The sequence below is a fragment of the Fringilla coelebs genome, assembly GCF_963513975.1.
Source record: "Fringilla coelebs genome assembly, chromosome: 6".
Classification (NCBI taxonomy): Eukaryota; Metazoa; Chordata; class Aves; order Passeriformes; family Fringillidae; genus Fringilla; species Fringilla coelebs.
The window spans coordinates 26,991,818-27,010,404 of NC_140034.1; the positions used below are offsets into that span (position 1 = coordinate 26,991,818).

General features: G+C 36.5%; 1 protein-coding gene across 1 annotated transcript in view; it reads right to left on the bottom strand.

Moving 5' to 3' along the window:
* Positions 1–18,587, bottom strand: part of NUBPL (NUBP iron-sulfur cluster assembly factor, mitochondrial) — a gene marked incomplete at its 5' end in the record, with an annotated part of 78,336 nt that overhangs the window by 24,799 nt on the left and 34,950 nt on the right. Inside the window, one exon of the mRNA XM_084207620.1 lies at positions 5,053–5,146. Within this exon, the coding sequence (XP_084063746.1) occupies positions 5,053–5,146 (94 nt within the window). The remainder of the gene's footprint in view (positions 1–5,052; positions 5,147–18,587) is intronic.

Consider the following 18,587-nt stretch of genomic DNA (forward strand, 5'->3'; position numbering starts at 1 on the left):
GAAACAATAAAATTGAAAGAACTTGCACGGAATACACTACCAATTCAGCTTCAACAGGCAATGTGTGTTAAATCAAATTCCATGAGACAAGAATGAAATTTAAATTCATACTGAAAAAGTGTGAGGTATTAATGTGTAAACTCATACTATATTTTGGCCTCTAAATTAAGTTTACAGAGTCTACTGAGTCTGACAGTTCATAATGAAGCACCAGGAGTGTCCAAAGCTAAGATAACCCTGACAATAATTTGCATTTGTCAATTCCATTTATTTTGACAACAGAAGCAGACTATTTCAACATGCAAATTATATTTGGATAAATACAAAGAACTGTTTTAAAATCCCCACTGGTGCAACTCTGGGTTTTTTTCTGTTTTTCAATCTATCCTAAACCCACTTGCCTTTCCCTTCCTGCAGCTATCTAAAACATCAAAATACAGCATGAAATGAAGAGTAAATCTACATCAAAATCTGATATTAAAAATACTTGCCATTCAGAATTAGATCAAGTAAAATTTACTATTACCCAAGCAGCTCCCATAAAACAGCTTCCAAAATTTACTGCAGAAACTAATTATGTACCTTCACCATAGAAGGAGAAAGCAAGCTCAGAAACAGAGGAAAACATTATATATTACTGTTAAAGCAAAAGGAAAGATCAGATGATTGCATCTGTGGTGTGCACCAAAGTAAGAGACGTGCAACAAGGGGTAAACAAACACACAAAGAGCAATGACAGAATACAGATACACTTCTTAAACTGTATGCTACACACAATTTGTTCTGCAGCACTGGGCTTTTTTTGATCATTTCTCTTCAGAAAAGACAAGAGAACAGCACCATACTCAGCTTTCAATTTCACATAACTTCAAAAGTCGCCCTTATAGAAGTCACAATTCTTTTCCATGCTAAATTATGCACAGTTGTATCAAATATCAACAGTATTTTTTTTAAGCTGATTTTAAAATCTCCATTTACTTTTTTTAATGTTCATTTCTGAAGAGACATCACCTGCAATTCCCTGTTCTCAATATGTTATTACATATTGAGCCAAGATCTGGTTCTGTTCAGTCCCACACACTGCTATAAAATAGTTGTGCACAAGACTACACCCTGGTCTGTGTGACACTGCCACAAATATGAGTAAATAATTTGGTCTGCAAGTTTGGTGTGTCGCATGACAAAGAATTCAAAAATGCCAAACGTCTTCAAGTTGGTGGCATCCCTTTACCTTCTTCCATTCAATGTACGTTGATTAGAAACAGGATTTTTAATGTTTAACCAGTAGAGACAAAAATATGCACTTTGGTTTTATTTAAAATAACCTATCAAATCACTGCTGCAAAAGAAATCCTATTAATTACAATTCTTTGAAAATTCATATTTGAACTAATAAAAATTCCTTTAATAAATATTTCAGCCCTACCTGAAAAAGGCATTCAGGAGATAATTAAGACATACATATTGCTGAAAGATGCAAACATTCAGAAAAATTACACCATTTCTAGGATAAGGCAATTAAAAAATAGTACAAACTCTGTGTTATGCTGATTTTAAACATGAGAGGTGACAAAAGTAATTTCCTGTATGACTAGTAATGACAATGCTTCTGCTTTTACAGAACTTGAGAAACAAAATAGTATTCACATTGCTTTCACTTTGCTTATCTTGACTAATTGTCTTTCTGATTCCTATTAACAACCTTTTCAGAGGTTATTATTACAAAGAGTATAATATATGCTTTGGACAGGGAAAATGTTACTTTCAGAAGGTGGGAAAATTAAGAGCACTGAAATAAAACCTAAAGTCTTCTACCTTTCTGTCTCCTTTACAAACAGTCAGTTGAATACTCATTACTGTAATTATTAAAAGATTGCTCAGTAAGATGTGAAATTATTTGTTAGTCTCAGTCAGCTTCCCACTGGGAGGATGTATACTTCTAATGGTTTTCACTGCTATGGCATCTCAACATCCAAAGAAAAGGGTGATATGACAAACCTTCAAATGGAACAATTCCAGTATTAACCTGGAGCTGGTTCTGCCAGCTGAGACAAGATCAGTCTCTAGAGCTGTCAAGCTGTCACACTTCACTAACACTGACTCCACGAAAAGGTTAATAAGGAGAGGGCAGCAGGCAGCCTAATCTCATGGTCAGCCCCTACAATGCAGCTTCTCCACCAGGCAGAAATGCTTGCGCAGGGCTCGGAGACTGAGATGCTCTTGAATAGAGATGCTCTTGCTGCTTCCCACACAGCCCTCCCATTCTGAAGGGAGAGAATAATAAACTGCTCTCCCAGTCTTTACAGAGGCTAATTATCCATCTCCAATAATATTTATTAAATTTATGCCTCCTTCAGCTAAATGATCAAACAAATCCACCGAGTCAGATTTCTCAATTTAGCAACTAGGTAATGCAAAGGAATCACAAGCCTTATCTTTCATAACATCATTAGTTCACACTATATCTTGATAGCAAACATAATAACATCAGTTGAAACCCTGTTTTTAAAATGTTTAAAAAGCTGGAAAATGTGTAAAGACATTTCTAATTTTGCCAAGCATGCATTCTCAATACATGCTAAAGAACCTATTTCTGGAAGTTTTGTTCATGCAAAAGATAGAACAAAAAACAAAGAAGTAAGGAAGCAGAACTCAATACAGATTAAATAACAATGGACACGAACAAAGCCATTTTCTCCAGACTGACCCTGGATTTCTATTTGGAAAGCAAACTTGCATCTGAAGAAAGCAGTGGTGTTTATGCAGAAATGGGTACCACATTTTCAAGCTATTATAACGTTCCTCATCTACAAGTTTGTTGAAGAATGACTGCAACACGAGCAAAGTTAGAGATGATTAAAGAATAATACACTAAATAAGATGTGTTTCCCTGTAAGGTGACTAAGACTAATAAAACCAAAAGTCACAGTGGTTTCCTTTTCCACCTTCTTCCAAAGGAAAAGCACCCACACAAAACTGCTGCTCCAGTCAAGGTTGCCTGAGGCTGACAGTCTCTTTAAGAGACTGGAATTATAAGACTGACTACTGGAATTATAAGACATATCTTGTTGAGTTGTTCTTACACCTGCTAGGTATTCCTCCAGTCTCCTTTTGACTCAAGAAAGCTACGGGATCTGTGATGCAGGAAAAGAAACAAGTCCTGGAAAATTCATACCCAATATCATTTCACATATCCTAGCAGTGTCTCTTATGCTCAGATGTTGCAAAGCTACAGTTTTTCATGCCTCATCTGGGCAAACCTGCCACAAACAAAACATCTTCACCAGTGTTCTTTCTCCCACTCACAGAAAATTCTGTAAGTGGCTGGCAATAATATATGCGTGCAGGTTTTGTAAATTTATTTAGAGGCAAAGTTAAAATATTCTACACTGTCTATCCCTAGGAAGCCACAGATTAATAATGAAAGAATCGTAATGCAAATAGTGTATCTCACATATGCATGAATGCAAATCAAAGAACAACTTTCATAAAAATTAGATAATGCACTTTAAATTTACTAAACTAAGATACATATGTTGTATCTGAGGAAAAACAGAGAAATTATTCCACTAATACCATGACTGTTCAAGGCATCTTCAAAGGATAAATAAAGAATAAGAAAACCAGAAAGGGAACAGAGTTGCACACCACCAAATACTTTCTGTACCAAAGTAAAAGACAGAGTGCTTAGAAAATACAAATAGAATTGCAAAAACCAACACAATTCTGTACACTGCTCCAAAGACATGATCATCAAGATCTGTAACATTTTCTTCTATGCCCCTGAAAGGAAAGAAGCTGAAGAAAATAAAGCATGCTAAACAATGTGATAGATTCTTTGAGAGAAGAGACAGAAAGCAAGTAATGAGCAAAACAAGAAAGAAGAAGAAAGAAGAATCAAGAAGTTCAAGCTCTAATACACAAAAATTCAACCTTCCAGTGAGGATGAAAAATGGCCACAACAAACAAGAGAAAACTCTTCCTAAATCATGAATTCATCAAGCCAGTAAGAACACAGGGAATTACCTATCTTATCACTCCTTGTCTGCTGTGTTTGTCTTCTTCAAAAGAAGAATGCCTTGTTTTTTTTAAACTGCAACAGTCAACTTCAGCATGGTCAACAAAACCAACTAATGGGAAACAGAAATGTAAAGTGATGCTATCACTCCTAATTTTATGAAGCTAGGATTGATGAAAAAATAAGCTGAACTGAAGAATTGTAGGAACAAAGTGAAGCCATTTCAGAATTCAAACAAAAATCAGCAAAATTTAGAAGACACACAGGATTAAAATAATTTCAATCACCTCTCCTCCCAGAGGACCCAGTGCACCACCATAAACATTCACATTCCTGAAAGCAGTGCAGAGTTCTGTGGGGAAAGGGCACAACAATCCCTTGAAAATCAAGAGTCTAATGACTGTTTCTATGTTAAATCAGGACATTTAGGTGCACTGTAGTCAAGAGAAATTATCAATAGCCACTGTACTTTAAAAAGCCCCTAATAAAGCCACAACCCTTTAACTGCATCATTTTACTGCCCTTATGTAGCTTATTCAATTAATTTCTACTTTAGCAAAAAGTTATATGACAGAGTCATGTTTTACCTCATTGTTTAAAACCTTGGGAGTTAAAGGCCTTCCTGCTTTGCTACTGACACATGGAACCTACTAGGTACCATATCTAAGAAAATGGGTATGAAATCACCCTTTTATTTCGTTCTCTTCACTATGTAGTAGGTACAGAGAAGGAAATTTTGCACTACAAAACTCAGCAGGTTTTGGCAAGACTGTCCTTCCTTCGAGAGTTAGCTTACAGCTGACTTCTCCATCTTTTCAAAACTTCTCTTAAAAGAAAGCAGCCCAACTGTAATGCTAACACGTTAAAAATCACTGAAAATGTTTCCAACACCACACAACTAATAAAACAATTTCTCAGCACGCTGGAAAGAAAAATAAAAGTAATTTTTGACTGGTGTTTTAAAATAAGATTTTTCTAAAGCTACTGAACCTAATGAACTACAAATCTCTAAAGCAGTCAAGCAATATACATACCTGCAATTGGAATATTCTGTGATACTGACAGCTGTACATCCCCAGTGCCAGGTGGCATGTCAATCACTAAATAGTCCAGCTGACCCCAGTCAACCTAGAAGACAACAATATAAACATATGTGGAGATTTACACGCTTTTATTTAGGGCACTTTGTGGTTTAGTGCAGTCCTTGTTTCTTGTAATGTAAACAAGTGGACCAAGGACCTCTAAAAGAATAATACTGAGACGCCCTCTTAGTCACACTTTCAGCAGAGGATCAAGACCTTATTTTCCTGAGACAATCTTTGCTGATCACTCAAAACTATGAATGCAACTTTATAATGAACTTCATTGGCATAATCATTATTTAATTATTTCCCCCCCAAAAAAATTAGCAATAACTTAAGATGTTTACTTTAAGCTGCTTAATCATGGGTTAGAAGCAAATGTTAGGTAAAATTCAGGCTAAAAATGAGGGGTTTGTGCAACAAATATCACTTAGGAGTTATTTCTATTAATTTAAGACTACTTTCCTTCCTTCTTATCACTTGTTGGAACTATGTAGTTTATTAACTACATACATATTTAGCTTTTCTTTCTGTTTTGTTGTTATGAGGTTAGAGCTATCAGTACTGGATTTTTTTCATAGGAAAAAGAGGTGTTGGGAGAAAAGAAAAATAAAGAAACAGAACACCCCAGATCCGTTAAATTAAAATCACCAGCTATAATTATACAGAGTGACAACATTCTTAAGATTCCAAAATTTAAAAAGTTTAATGGCTGCTAGACATCAAATGAGAGCATCCATTAAAGATATTAGACTCCACTATGAGAATGCTGTGATTACTTACATTTTTTTACTAGGACAGATTTTCCAGGAGAGCCAAAAAAATCTCCCTAAAGCACAGTGCACTGAGATAAATGCTCTCTTAGTGAGAACAGAAATGATCCTAGGCCTATTCTATATAATGGAGCATATAGTATAAATATAGTGTGTATATATATAGTACTACATATAATGGAGTTCTCTATACTTTATCTAAACATTTCCCAACAGACATAATGGAGTTATATGTTATGCTTCTGATTCATAAAACATATGCAAGATACAACTGTATGAGCTGCTTTAAAACAGGAAAACGCCAAACTAGAACATTGTATTTTATACATTTCCTCAAGTGTCATTTTAACAGCAAAAAATAATCAACATTTTGCCAGTCCCCAAGTTATTGCATGGAATGAATACTAGACCCTGTCAGGGCAATACTCATTCATTTTCATTGAGTTCTTGTATGGATGATGATCTTCTAGGGAAGCACATCCTACATGAAATCCAGATCACTAACTCACTAACCCACTAAGCACTCCAGTGAGAAATGGAACTTTTCAAGGCAGACTAAGGAAGAAGGAAGATTTCAGAGCATTTAGGAGAGAATAAGAATGGAAAAGGTTAGCTGAAAAGTCTAACTTTGGGTGTCGAAATCAGGGACTCTCAGGCACATCTCCCTTTTCTCATTTTCTATACAAAGGCTGCAGGAACACTAAACCATGCCTAAGACAGTCTAGCTAAACAGGAAATGCCACTTGTTAACCACAGCAAATGCTGCATTTTTTCACATTTGATATTGATCTATGTCATTTATAATATCCACATTTTGTCAAAAAAAATCCATACATCTAGCAGACTAAAATCAATTACCATTCATAACCATATTGAGACTACATATCTCCAAAGAAAAACTACATATATGTGCAAAAATATACATACTGAAACAATCATGGGTAGAGAAACCATTTTATTTAACAAAAAAGTCTGGTTTTCACTCTGGTTTTCTTGAGTAATCTTGCACCAGATAAATGCCAGTGCCGATTAACGCCTCCTTGTCTAGTAAAAACTACTCTGCTCACATGAAGGCATGAACTTCAAATTTCTATGTTTCTTAATTACAAATCAACCATTTTAAAGGTGACAAATTGAAATTATATAGATGTAGTAGTTTAAAACGTGAATAAAGCCCCATTCCTTGAAGATTTGCAACGAAACACACAGACCTTCTGTAAGTAATGTGCATAAATCTCAATATGCAAAATCCAAATCTTTCATAATAATCAGAACCATTCTGAAATGCTAAGTAGCTATAGGCAGCTTTAGTTTTTAAAAAGGATTAATGGATTAATTCAAAATGCCTCCTCCCCCCCATCTTCATGAAGCTTGATTCTGGCATCTTTTGTTAAGTCCATATATATATATACAATGTATAATACCATTCCAGTAATCATATTCTCGTTCCTTAAATGCTTCTATAAAATAGAATCAATAAACCTATTTTGCTTTCTGCCTTGCTGCAAGATGCAGTCTGGAAACACATCTATGAGTGACACAGCACTACTATCACTCTAACACAGTTTCTAAACAATTTCTCTGCCAAAAACACTTGGTTCTTGGATATATTCTTGGACAAAAAGCTTGGATATTTGGTAGTTTTCAGCCCTTTTCTCCAGGAGCTCACATTCAAGTCCTTTTAGGTACAGCACTGCCTTATGGAGTAGTACAAAACAATCTAAATCCCACCCTTATCAGAGAGAACTGGAAAGGAGAATGTTTTCTCCTCAAGCTAAAAGCTGTCTGCTTTTGCATATAATTGAAGCTAACTTTAAGCTGGCTCCTCTTGTGAAACAAACTGACTTTCTGGGCTTGACCTAGAGCTTTTCTTTTCAGCCTTTCCAAAGGTTTTGCTCCTCCTCCAACCTCTTCAAGCACTAGTCTCCTTCATCAAGTTGCATGTGATCAAGCATTACAGTTGTGCAACACTACTGGAGGTGACAGCAAACACCAGCAGCTCAAAGCCTTTCCTAGACATTCAGATCTGTGAGGATAGACAAAGTTTTGCTCAAGAAGTTACTTTCAGAATTTACCCCATATTGTAGTAGGAGAGAAAGGGTACAGAAATCAGAGGGCACCAGAGCTTTCTGCCTCAAACTTCCTTAGTAAGTGACCTCAAAACATCCAACATGCACTTTCTGGTTTGTCCTACAAATAATGATTTTTTAATAAAGTTATAAACCTTTGAAAACTGAAGTTAATAAAGGAGTCTTAAGCACATGATGAATCTCATGGTAAATCTCATTGCTAGGCAACAGGAAAAATACTCTGTTAACACATAGCGTAATTAAATTATAACACTTTATTTAATTTATGGCAGTGTAAACATCTTATTTCACATATTTCCTTCAAATTCATGGATTGAAAACAAAAAAGAATGAGCTGCCTATCAAATTAAGTGTAGTCTGTTTTAATTCTTACAAATTTGAGCACAGAAAAATGGAGAAGCTATACCATTCCAGCAGGAGTGGAGAGGACATCTTGCCACTGTGTACAGTAGGCAGCAGACAGGATTTTGTCACACAAGTTCAGAAAAAGCCATAGCAAGGTGCCAAGGTCCCTAAGTACTGAATATATAAGAGAACCACTCTCCACAAACCTCTCTGAGCCACGCCACTGCTGGTGGTGCTGAACTGGTGACAGTCAGGTGGCAAACTAGATTGGAAAACCATTGCTAATCAAAACTAACCATGCTTTTTATTTTGAATGCAGTCAAGTAATTATCCTCAAAATTTTATTTTCCTCTTTTTCATTTGTAACTCAGGGCAAGAAGGGAGACCTGCACCAAGACGATACAGCCAAAATTTCTGGAAAGAACTGAGCTACTCTATTTGCCTAGTAGAGAGCAGTAGTGGACATATAGATTTGCTCAGACTTGGGCTGGGGAATGCTGCACGTAACCCCATTTCTCACCGTGGACTTCCTCTTATTTGCTTCTATTCTGCAAGGATTGAATGTCATTCAGCTGCTCCTCCATTACCCTCCCACGGGAACACAGCAGTAGGAAGATCTTTTATTAAACACATTATTGAATGTAATTTGGACAAATAGTTATAGAAGTGTACACTGTATTTAACGGAAGAAGAAATTCCAGGTCTGTCACTAAACTGCGGCATCGTAGAAAGAAAGAGGGGAAAGACACTTTTAATTAAATTTAGAACTGGAACATAAATCAGAAGTGGCTTTTTGAAATCTACTTTTGCCATAATTCAACATTATTAAAATGGAACAAATAATCGGGCTGTGCTATAAAACACTAATTTGAATGTAAATCCTGTTTATATGCAACAATTTACCAATTGTTTACCAATTGAGGACCACTGTCCTCATGTTCTCAATGAGTTCCAAGAAGTGTGTGTGTATGCAAATGTAGTTTCACACAGGAAAATGAGCTCAGATTAACAGCACATTACAGTCAACGAGTTCCCTCTGCAAGCAATAGGCAGACAGGACTACAAAAGCCTGCCTTGTAGCATCTGAAATCTGTCAGCACCTTTGTATGTACAGGGTGTTAATGTCTTTGCCCCTCTAATGTATACAGTGTGTAAAACATTTCAAAGCATAGAAATGTAATTGCGTTTTCCTTAAGCACAGCATTCATCTTTTTTTAAAAAGGTTTAACTTGACATTTATTGTTAAGCAAAGTAATTAAGTGCCATGTGCTTCTGTGTATTTTCCCTTGCTCAGAAACCCCAGGAATGCTTCTATGTAAATTACTTTAATCAATCATTCTGTTTATGTGACAATCCATAATCAAAATACCAGATATGCATTTTGAGTAGGGGTTCTAAATAGCAAGTTAAACCCAAGGTAGAACACAGAGATATAGATGACATTTCTGCTGAGGAATGAAGCCTGAGCATCCTCTGTGCATGAGGCAGAAATGATAAAGCATTAGAACAGAAGAGGGATTGCTACTTATGACTTTGAAGTAATCCTCATGTTTGGTTGTTTGGTAAATAACAGAAGATATTATTTATTTGTTCGTATTAAGAGGAATACATGCAGAGTTACAATCAAGCATCATGCAGGTGCAGACTTGGCAGCAGCCAGGCAAACTGAACACCAGTATCAGAGAAACAGCAAGAGCTACAGTGCAGGCAGTTTAAGTTCTATTCCTGCCAGATCCTCCTCTCCTAACTGCTTTGTGTGTATGTTAATGATTTAATGCAGACAAACAGCTGAACAAAGTAAAGGTAAGAAATTGTGTTCCTAGGTGAAGATTTATATACCAATTCACATGTACTTATGTGTTAAGATAAAACATGCATTTAAAATAAAAACCATGCATTTTAAGATATAATAATTCCTTGAAAATAATATGGTAAAACAATAATATGATAAAATAATTCTTTGAAAAATTACTTACAAAATGCTGCTTAGACACACACAAACATTAGGAACAAGTAAATAGTTTCACAGTGTAAACAAACAGATAATCTAGGAACAGCATAATGAAACATGGCATTTTAATCTAATTTTTTAATGTACTTTCAGAAGTATTTGATAAAGAAAGGAGACATTCCCCAGACATAATCCAGAAGATTTTAGCCCCTACAGAAACCTTCTCTTTGGTAGTATCACAACAGGATATGCCACAGTGCTTAACACAACTGGACACTTTCTCAACAAACACAACTGCCCCTTTGACTTGTCCTCTGATGCTCAACCAATCTCAAAGCCTTGCAATATAACACCATGAAAAACAGATGCACTGCAACAGTTCAAATTCCTCTAAGGTATTTATGAGCAGTCTGCTGTGCCAAGTTCAGAGAGAAACTGAGGTGAACCGTAAGAACAGTTTGCTACAAAGACATCCACAAGGAGAAGGAAATCCTCCTAGTCTTTTGCTATACAGGTCAAGAGTAACTTTTAGAAGTATCTAGGAAGAATGCCCAACTGCTGCTCAATTCAACAACTGGAACAGAAACTGGCCTCCTCCTCTTCCTCTCTGTTGGCTTTTAATAATGTTAAGAGCTGAAGGCAAACACTGTAACCTGAAGTTTTCTGTCACCTTCATTTGTATAACCAACAAAACACCTGCCAGAAAGCAACAATAAAGAGGTTATTCTCTGTGTGGTGTTCCAGGAGACAGGAAGGCACTCAACACCAAGCTTCTCCAGGAAGCCCAGCCAACATCGTATCAGCTTGAAGGGAGGATGTGGGGCAGTCTGGAAAGCCCATAAGAGCCAGGGGATAATGTCTGAGGCTGACTGACAAGGAATGATTCTGATGAAGACTGTCTCAGCACTACCACATATTCCTCCTCTAGGTTCAAGCTGTTACTACAAAGAGCTTTTGTGAGCTGTGATTCCCATTTTACAGTCTGCTCTCTAAAAGATGATAGTTTGGAAAGCAAACTTCTATTACGCTGTCTTGAGATTGATCAAGGGTCTGTTGCTCTCTCTGCCCTTGAACCACAGTCTGCAATACATAATTTGCAGAAACTTTTCTTCAGAAACACACCATGGAGTTGTTTTCCCAGGTTCTACAGTACAGAATTGCCTATAGTTCAGCTGCTGAATAATGACAACAGGAAAAGAAATACAGAATAAGCAAGTGTCTATTCCTACATCCTTTTACAATAAAACTAAGCACAAAAGTTAGGTAAAGGTCAACAAGAAGAAACTGGGCTAGCATCACATCTTCTAATCTAATTAAACTAATCACCAGGTTGACACAGCTATGTTAAAAACCACAAATTCTCTTTGAGTTCTCCTACTAACACAGAAAGGCAAAATCACTGTTTAGCTATCAAACCCAAAGCAAAATAACACATTTTTAAGGCAGTATTATCAGGACCCAACTTAAGCTCATAAAATTTACATAAGCTGTCTGAATCAGGTTTTCCATAAAACAAAAACAGAAGGAAATATTATAAGTATTGGCAACAAATATCAAAAGGCAGAAGCTTAATAAGCCCACTCCCCACATGTATTTCAGCCTATACTTCTGTAATGATGTTAAAAGCTGATATAGAATTTAAGACTGAATACCTAAACTATGCAATGGAAAGCCATGTTCCTAAATTGCTTTGTACGTTATTTAACTTCCTTAAGCTGCTTGAGAAGTAAATAGAATTTTCTTCTTAAGTTTCAGTTCATTTTTTGGCATAAGAAAAAAAAAATTTATAAATTCCTTACTGAGGTACCAACAGACTACTGTAGGTGCCATTTAATGAAGATCACTGAAACAATGATTTTAAATCAGCACTTAAACTAAAAATCATTAGATTAAAAATGTCAGAGTATTCTGTTTCTCAACTACAATGCACAATTCTTTTCTTGTACAGAAAAGGGAACTTCTACAGAGGCCAGTCTAAGGCCTTCTGAAAAAGGATTACTGAAGAAAGTAACACGATAGGTGTTATTCAAGAAACTTAAAATGCTGCTGAAGAAAACCCTCCAGTAATACCATAAATAGTGCAACATAAAAACTAAAATAGAATCAATTAGATGTAGACCACTGAACAGAGGCCAAAAGAGAGTAAATTTCAATATAGAACTTAATTTTCTGCCTGGTGAGAAGTTATCAGGTTTTAAAGTAACTAGCCTTGAGTTGAAACATGAATTTTAAATTTAAAAATGCTCATTTTATTTTTTTTAAAACAATCTGTTTTTTACCAATATAGATTTAAATTTGTCCTCCAAAATTTCTGTAATTAAATTCACCAGTATATCTTCAGCAGTCACCGAATTCAAAAAAGTCACTCCTTGCAAATGAAGTCAGTGTTGGAGCATCTGCTTGAATTATGTCAAAGCATAAAAATCAATACTTCCAACAAGAAGTAACAACAAGGCTGCACAAAATATAGAACCTTTCAGCTCTACAGGAAGATTGAAGAAGATGAAAGAATGTGAGAAAAGAATGTAAGCAAGAGTATGTATAAGAGTGAATAGAGCAGATTCATGACCACGGGACTGTGACTCTGAAGCTGGTGTATGTTCTCTGTCAAAAATCTGCCTTTAGGTCAGAAAGGTGCAAGAAAAATTGCATATACATTGTCCTTACAAACAGTAGAACACAGAAAGGGCATTAATGACACAGACAAGATGTAAAAACAAAACCAAATTTTAAAACTATACATATTTTGCAGTCCCACACATACCATAGCCACAATTTAAAGATGTGCTGAGTGCCATATTTCTGGCTAAGTAAGAACGTTTACTATGAATTAGACAACAGATAATCTATTAAAGTGTGAAATTATAGACTGCCAAAATAATTGCTATGCCCACAGAACCATGTTTTTGCATTCACTAGTGTCTTCAGTTATGAATCTGCAACAATAAAAGTGTTACTTGTATTCTAAACCTAATTAAAATAATTTGCTGATGGTGCTGATACCATGAGTCTCAGGGACATCCAGAGATTAGTGCCAAGCAATGGAGAGTCTTCATATTTTTATTCACTTCCTGGCTTTTTCTTTAGCTCCAGTTCTTATTTAATAGTTTTTTATACAGAATAAAAAATCTAGTAAAAAAAAATTTAAATGAGTGTTGCGTATAAGAGCTGGATTCCAAAGGAGAACATAATCTTTCTTTTAAAAGATACTATTGATGGAGCAAAACACACTAAGAAGTGAAACATCTTCTACAGCTTCATGAATAGTACAGAAAAGCAGTTTTTCCTTTGTTAGGAAGGGGGAGGGGGGAAAAAGCCCTATGACACTAATCTCTGGTACCTTAAGCACAATTACTTTACGTTTGTGTCAATCACTTGGGATGTGAGAAATAATCACTTTCTACAAAGAATACTGGTACAAAACCTGCTGCTATTCTTGGATATCTGCAGCTATTTTCTGGGAGCAAAAGAGATATGGGAGGATGGTTTGAGTGAAGGATCAATCTGTCAGCTTCCAACAGACAGAATGCAAGCTGGATTATTAAAAATAAAAGAAACAACTCTGTGCAATCAGTTTAACATATATTAATTCAATATTAATTTTTAAAATCTGTTTATACAGTTACACTCATAATTATTTAATAACTAAAATTAATGTGTAATGCTAAATAATGTGTCAAAGTTCAGTCAATATTCCAAGGTAACGAGGTTCCACTCCTATTTTGATCAAAAAGATGAAAAAGAATGGCTGAAAAATGGAAAAAAAAACACGCTCAAAAAGCAGCTTTGGTGAGCTCCACCTACACATTCTCCCAAACATCCTGACTGCTCAGGAAAGGAAATAGAAAATCTCCATTGAGCATAAAATTTCAACCTGAAGCCAATTTGGGATCCATTAATTATACACACATTTGTGGGAAGAAGAAAGTCTTACAAGTCCAATGTAGCAGGCAATCTCTAAACGCACCTGCCACCGGCAACACTGAACCCAACAAAAAGCTGAGCACATGTGGCCATTAAAAAACAGAAGAATCAAACAAAAAACAAAATTGCAAAGCCTGTCACTCTACTGTTATAACAGCAACTGCTTAATATCACAATTAGACATGAGAGAACCTACCTAAAAATGGGAAGATCTCATTTTCATTTCCCAGTCAGGAGGTATTTAGCTGGATAAAACCGTGAAGCAAAAATGCAAAAGCCACAGAAGCCACCATGATCCTATACAAGGCTGGCAGCTAAGGTATTCACCTAGAAAGCTAAAGCTGAATCTCCTGCACAGACCTGGTCATGCTCCCCCTGCCCTCAGGAATCCTGCACCTCTGGCTGTAGTGCAGAGGGTTATGACTGCTGCATGGGACTGCAGGGCACTCTCCAGGATAGCAGCTAATACAGCCTTAAATGCTAAACTGTTAACACAACCAAACTTGTACCTCACACCTCCAGGCTTCCAAGGCTGTTATTATGAACAGAGAATAAGCCTGTAAAGTTCAGCTAAAAGAAGGAGCTTGGCATATAACAGAAGATGCTCACTTTTGGCTTTAAATCTTCACTCCACACAGATGTCCAAGAAGGTTACGTTCAGGTGCTGAAACCCAGGACAGAAACAGAAAGTGAGCCCACAGGCACTTCCTTACAGCCCTCTCATTCAACATCCTCAGCACCACTTCACTCCACTAGGCAAACCTACTCCCACTGACTCACACCATCAATTTCCACTTATTCCACAGCAAGCTCTAAACTTCAGCACTCCAAGATACAGCACCTATTCTGCTATGGCACTGCCAAAGTGTCTGAAGGTACCTCCAGGTGGGCAAAGTAATCCCTCAGTAACACTGAGAATGGTAAGTGATGGATCCTCACCGCTCCAGGCATCAGTGACTCCAGGCTAAGCTTTGGTTTAACTTCTCACTCCTGCAGGCAGGGCACCAGCCTCTTAAGAACAGCACAGCCATGACCACATCCCTTTTTGCATCTAACCTACAGCAGCTAAAAGCAAAGAACAAACCCTCTTATTAGTGGAGAAGAACAAAGTACAAGAGTAGCATTAGGTGTCTCCTATTTTTTTGAAGAAGTTTACATAAATAATGGAAGTTTCACTTAGAAAAGAAAACAAGCAAAGCCTTCTCTTTCCTTCACTCCTCTACCACCACTATTCCTGTTCAGCAAACACTTCAAATCATGCTTAAATCATTACTTCTGTCCAAGAATGATGTTGAATGCCATTTAGGCGCAAAGTTCTAAACTTTGCTGCAGAGAAACCTTAAGCCACTTTCCTTTAAAACCTTAAGGGGAAAAAATAAAAAATCTAACCCCAGCACAGCCATTTTGAGACATTATGAGCTCTCGGCCATTTCTTCCTGTCTAGTCAACAAACCCAGCAAAACAGTTGCATGTTTTACATTTGTTTTGTTTTATGCAAAGGAGAGAGACACATGCATACCTGTGTAATATGTGTGAGAGATGAGACTACTGGAAGCAGAGCAAAGAAAACACTCTCCCAGCCTGTTCCCACAGCAGCAGTAACTGCACAGTCATAACCATGACAGCTGAGGAACCAGGCCAAGAAATGTTTGCTGTAAATACACTCTCACTATGCTGTTAGGCTTTTTTTTTTTTTTGCCTTTTTTTTAATCCTCAAAGACATTTAAAGTACATTTACTGCAAATGCTTCCAGTTCAGCAGTAAGATGTTGGCTAATGTTTTTGGGTTTTTCTGGTTTTCTTAACACTTCTCTCTATGATTGTCAATTCCTTTCAGCAACTATAATCCCTTTTCATATCAGCTGCTAATGCAAGCCAATAAAGCAACAGGGAGCTGTATGGATACTGCTTCATTAAGGGAAGAAAGGCAAGAGAACAGGTTCTGTAGCTTCAGCTGGAAACAAAAAGAATCAAGCCCATAATCCTTCAGTCACACCCACCCCAAAAAACACAGGAACATGCAAATCAAAGGGTGACAATAGAAGTACTCTAACTGGGGGACAGAGGAGTGGAAAGAAAGAGCTTTCTGTCACCTTCCACATTTCTGGCTACAGTACAGCTCTGCATCAACATTCTGGGGTCCAGGAAGTACCATAATTTTCTTTAATATGTACATACTGATTGGGACTGGTTAAGGCAGATCTCTCTGGACAGACAGGACCTTTCAAGGTGATTAACAAATGGGCAAATTAGTGAAGATTATACAAATTCCTGTAGCAAGCTTTTGTAAACATCAACATCACAGCTGAACCACTAGTGTAGAGATTTCCATTGATGTAAGTTGGTTCAGAAGGAGAAGAAACTAGTTTATTTGTCCTTTAGTCTCAGCAAAATCAACATAAGAGAAAATGAGTATAAGAATTTTAAAAACATTTTTTGTAAGGTATGAATGGGTCATCTTATCTTGCCCTTGAAACAGTTTCTTTAATTTCAGTGATAAAACAAGAGAATGAAACTTGACCTTCCTTGATTTAAAGGAAAGCTTATTTAAAGACGTAAGAAAAATCTCACAAGCATTCGGAGTTATTGTTTACCATCTTTCAGCCGTAAATGCAGTCTTAGTAGCATATCTTGGTACAGTTTTAGTCAGTCACTATTTATTTCTGAGTGTTGTTCCTCTTTTTAAAATACCTCCAGTAGCAAAGGACCTTTCTAAACAGAACAAATACATAATACCAATGATTTTCTTTAGGGATGAAATGTCCGGATCTTTTCATTCTCATACTCTAGATCACAAAAATAAAATAGAAAAGCTTTCCAACTCCCTAAAGATGCAACCGCTCCTATTGCTTTGATTAACTTTTCCCTTTTGCCAAAACTATGAGGTGGCAGACTTTAGCCTGATCTAACCATCTCTATTCTACCTCAGGCTGAGGCATCTCAAAACAGAAGAAATAAACAGGACAAGTATTTTTGTAATTGTGGAAAAGCTGGCAAATTTCCCACTCTAGTGACACTGTAAGTAAGTGTACTGTATTTTAGAATTACACGCTGCAAATATGCAAAAAACTACAATCTTTGTTGTTTCTAATATAAGCATATACATATAGCAGCTTTGTTTAGTTCTATGAAATGTAAACTGTAAATATTTGCTACAGACTATCTGCCTCCATTACTTGGAGATAAAATGGATAAACACATGAAGATTGTGAAACACATGTCAGTTTTGAAATTAGCAAGTATCCTAAGATGGATGGATATTTGCCAAAACACAAAACACAGAAAGAGGCATACAGTACTGATCTGCACTAAGCATGTACATTTCTGCTACATATCTTCTGCTGATACACAAACAAGTGTGCATAGACTCTTACATTTGTACTAGAACACGAAAAGACTACAAAAGTTTGAAAAACAAAGAGCTATTAATGCTTCTTATCCCTTTTGCTAAAATTTCCCATTGCACCATCTCACTCTTTTCCTGTCTTGAAAATTTAGTGCCATAATACAAGTTAAATGCCTTCAATGCTCATCCCTTGATAGAGCTCCCTTCCTAAACCAAAATGTGTTAAAAATAAAATCCACACCAAAAAAATCATCTGGCTTCACAGCAGTGCTCCTTATTCACTTGCTCTTTACATTTACAATAAGAATAATTTTCAGCATTGATTCACTATTACTATTCTGGGCATCCTTTCAATTCGCTGAAAATAAAGCTACAAAAAAAATCAGAGCCATCAAATTTTTATTGTCTTCCTCCTGACCCAATATGTACCATTCTAATTCCCATTTCATTACTCCCTCCCATCCACCAATACTGTCTCATTTTGTACCAACAGGACAGTTTTTGCCCACACGATAATAATTTCATCTCTGACATTTACCATGTGAGTAACGAAACACAGCAAAAGGGTACTTTCTGCCAATTTGTTTAACTAAGGCATCTAAAGGATGACAAGTTCTTGCTATCCTTAAAATCCAAATTTGCACCTATTACCTTAAGACATTGCCAAAGAGTGTGGAGATACATCCAGGAAGAGAAAATAATCCCTCAAATAGTACCACTGGCAATGACAAGTGATGTATTCCCACCACCCCAGTATGCAATAGCTCCAGGCTAGGCTTTGGTTTAAATTTCCATTCCTGCAGGCAGGGCACCAACCACTGAGGCACTCCAATATTCAGTGCAGCAATACCAACATCCCTTTTTGCATCTAAGCTACAGCAGCTAGAAAAAAAGAACAGACCCCTTTGTCAGTGGGGAAAAAAAAAAAAAGAAGAGCAGCATTGGGTTTCTCCTGTAGCCCACATTTTGAAACTTTCCATATAAATAAATACCACCAGTATTCCTGTTTAGAAAACACTTTAAAACACAGCAGCCTTCAGCTCATGTCTCCATGGTCCA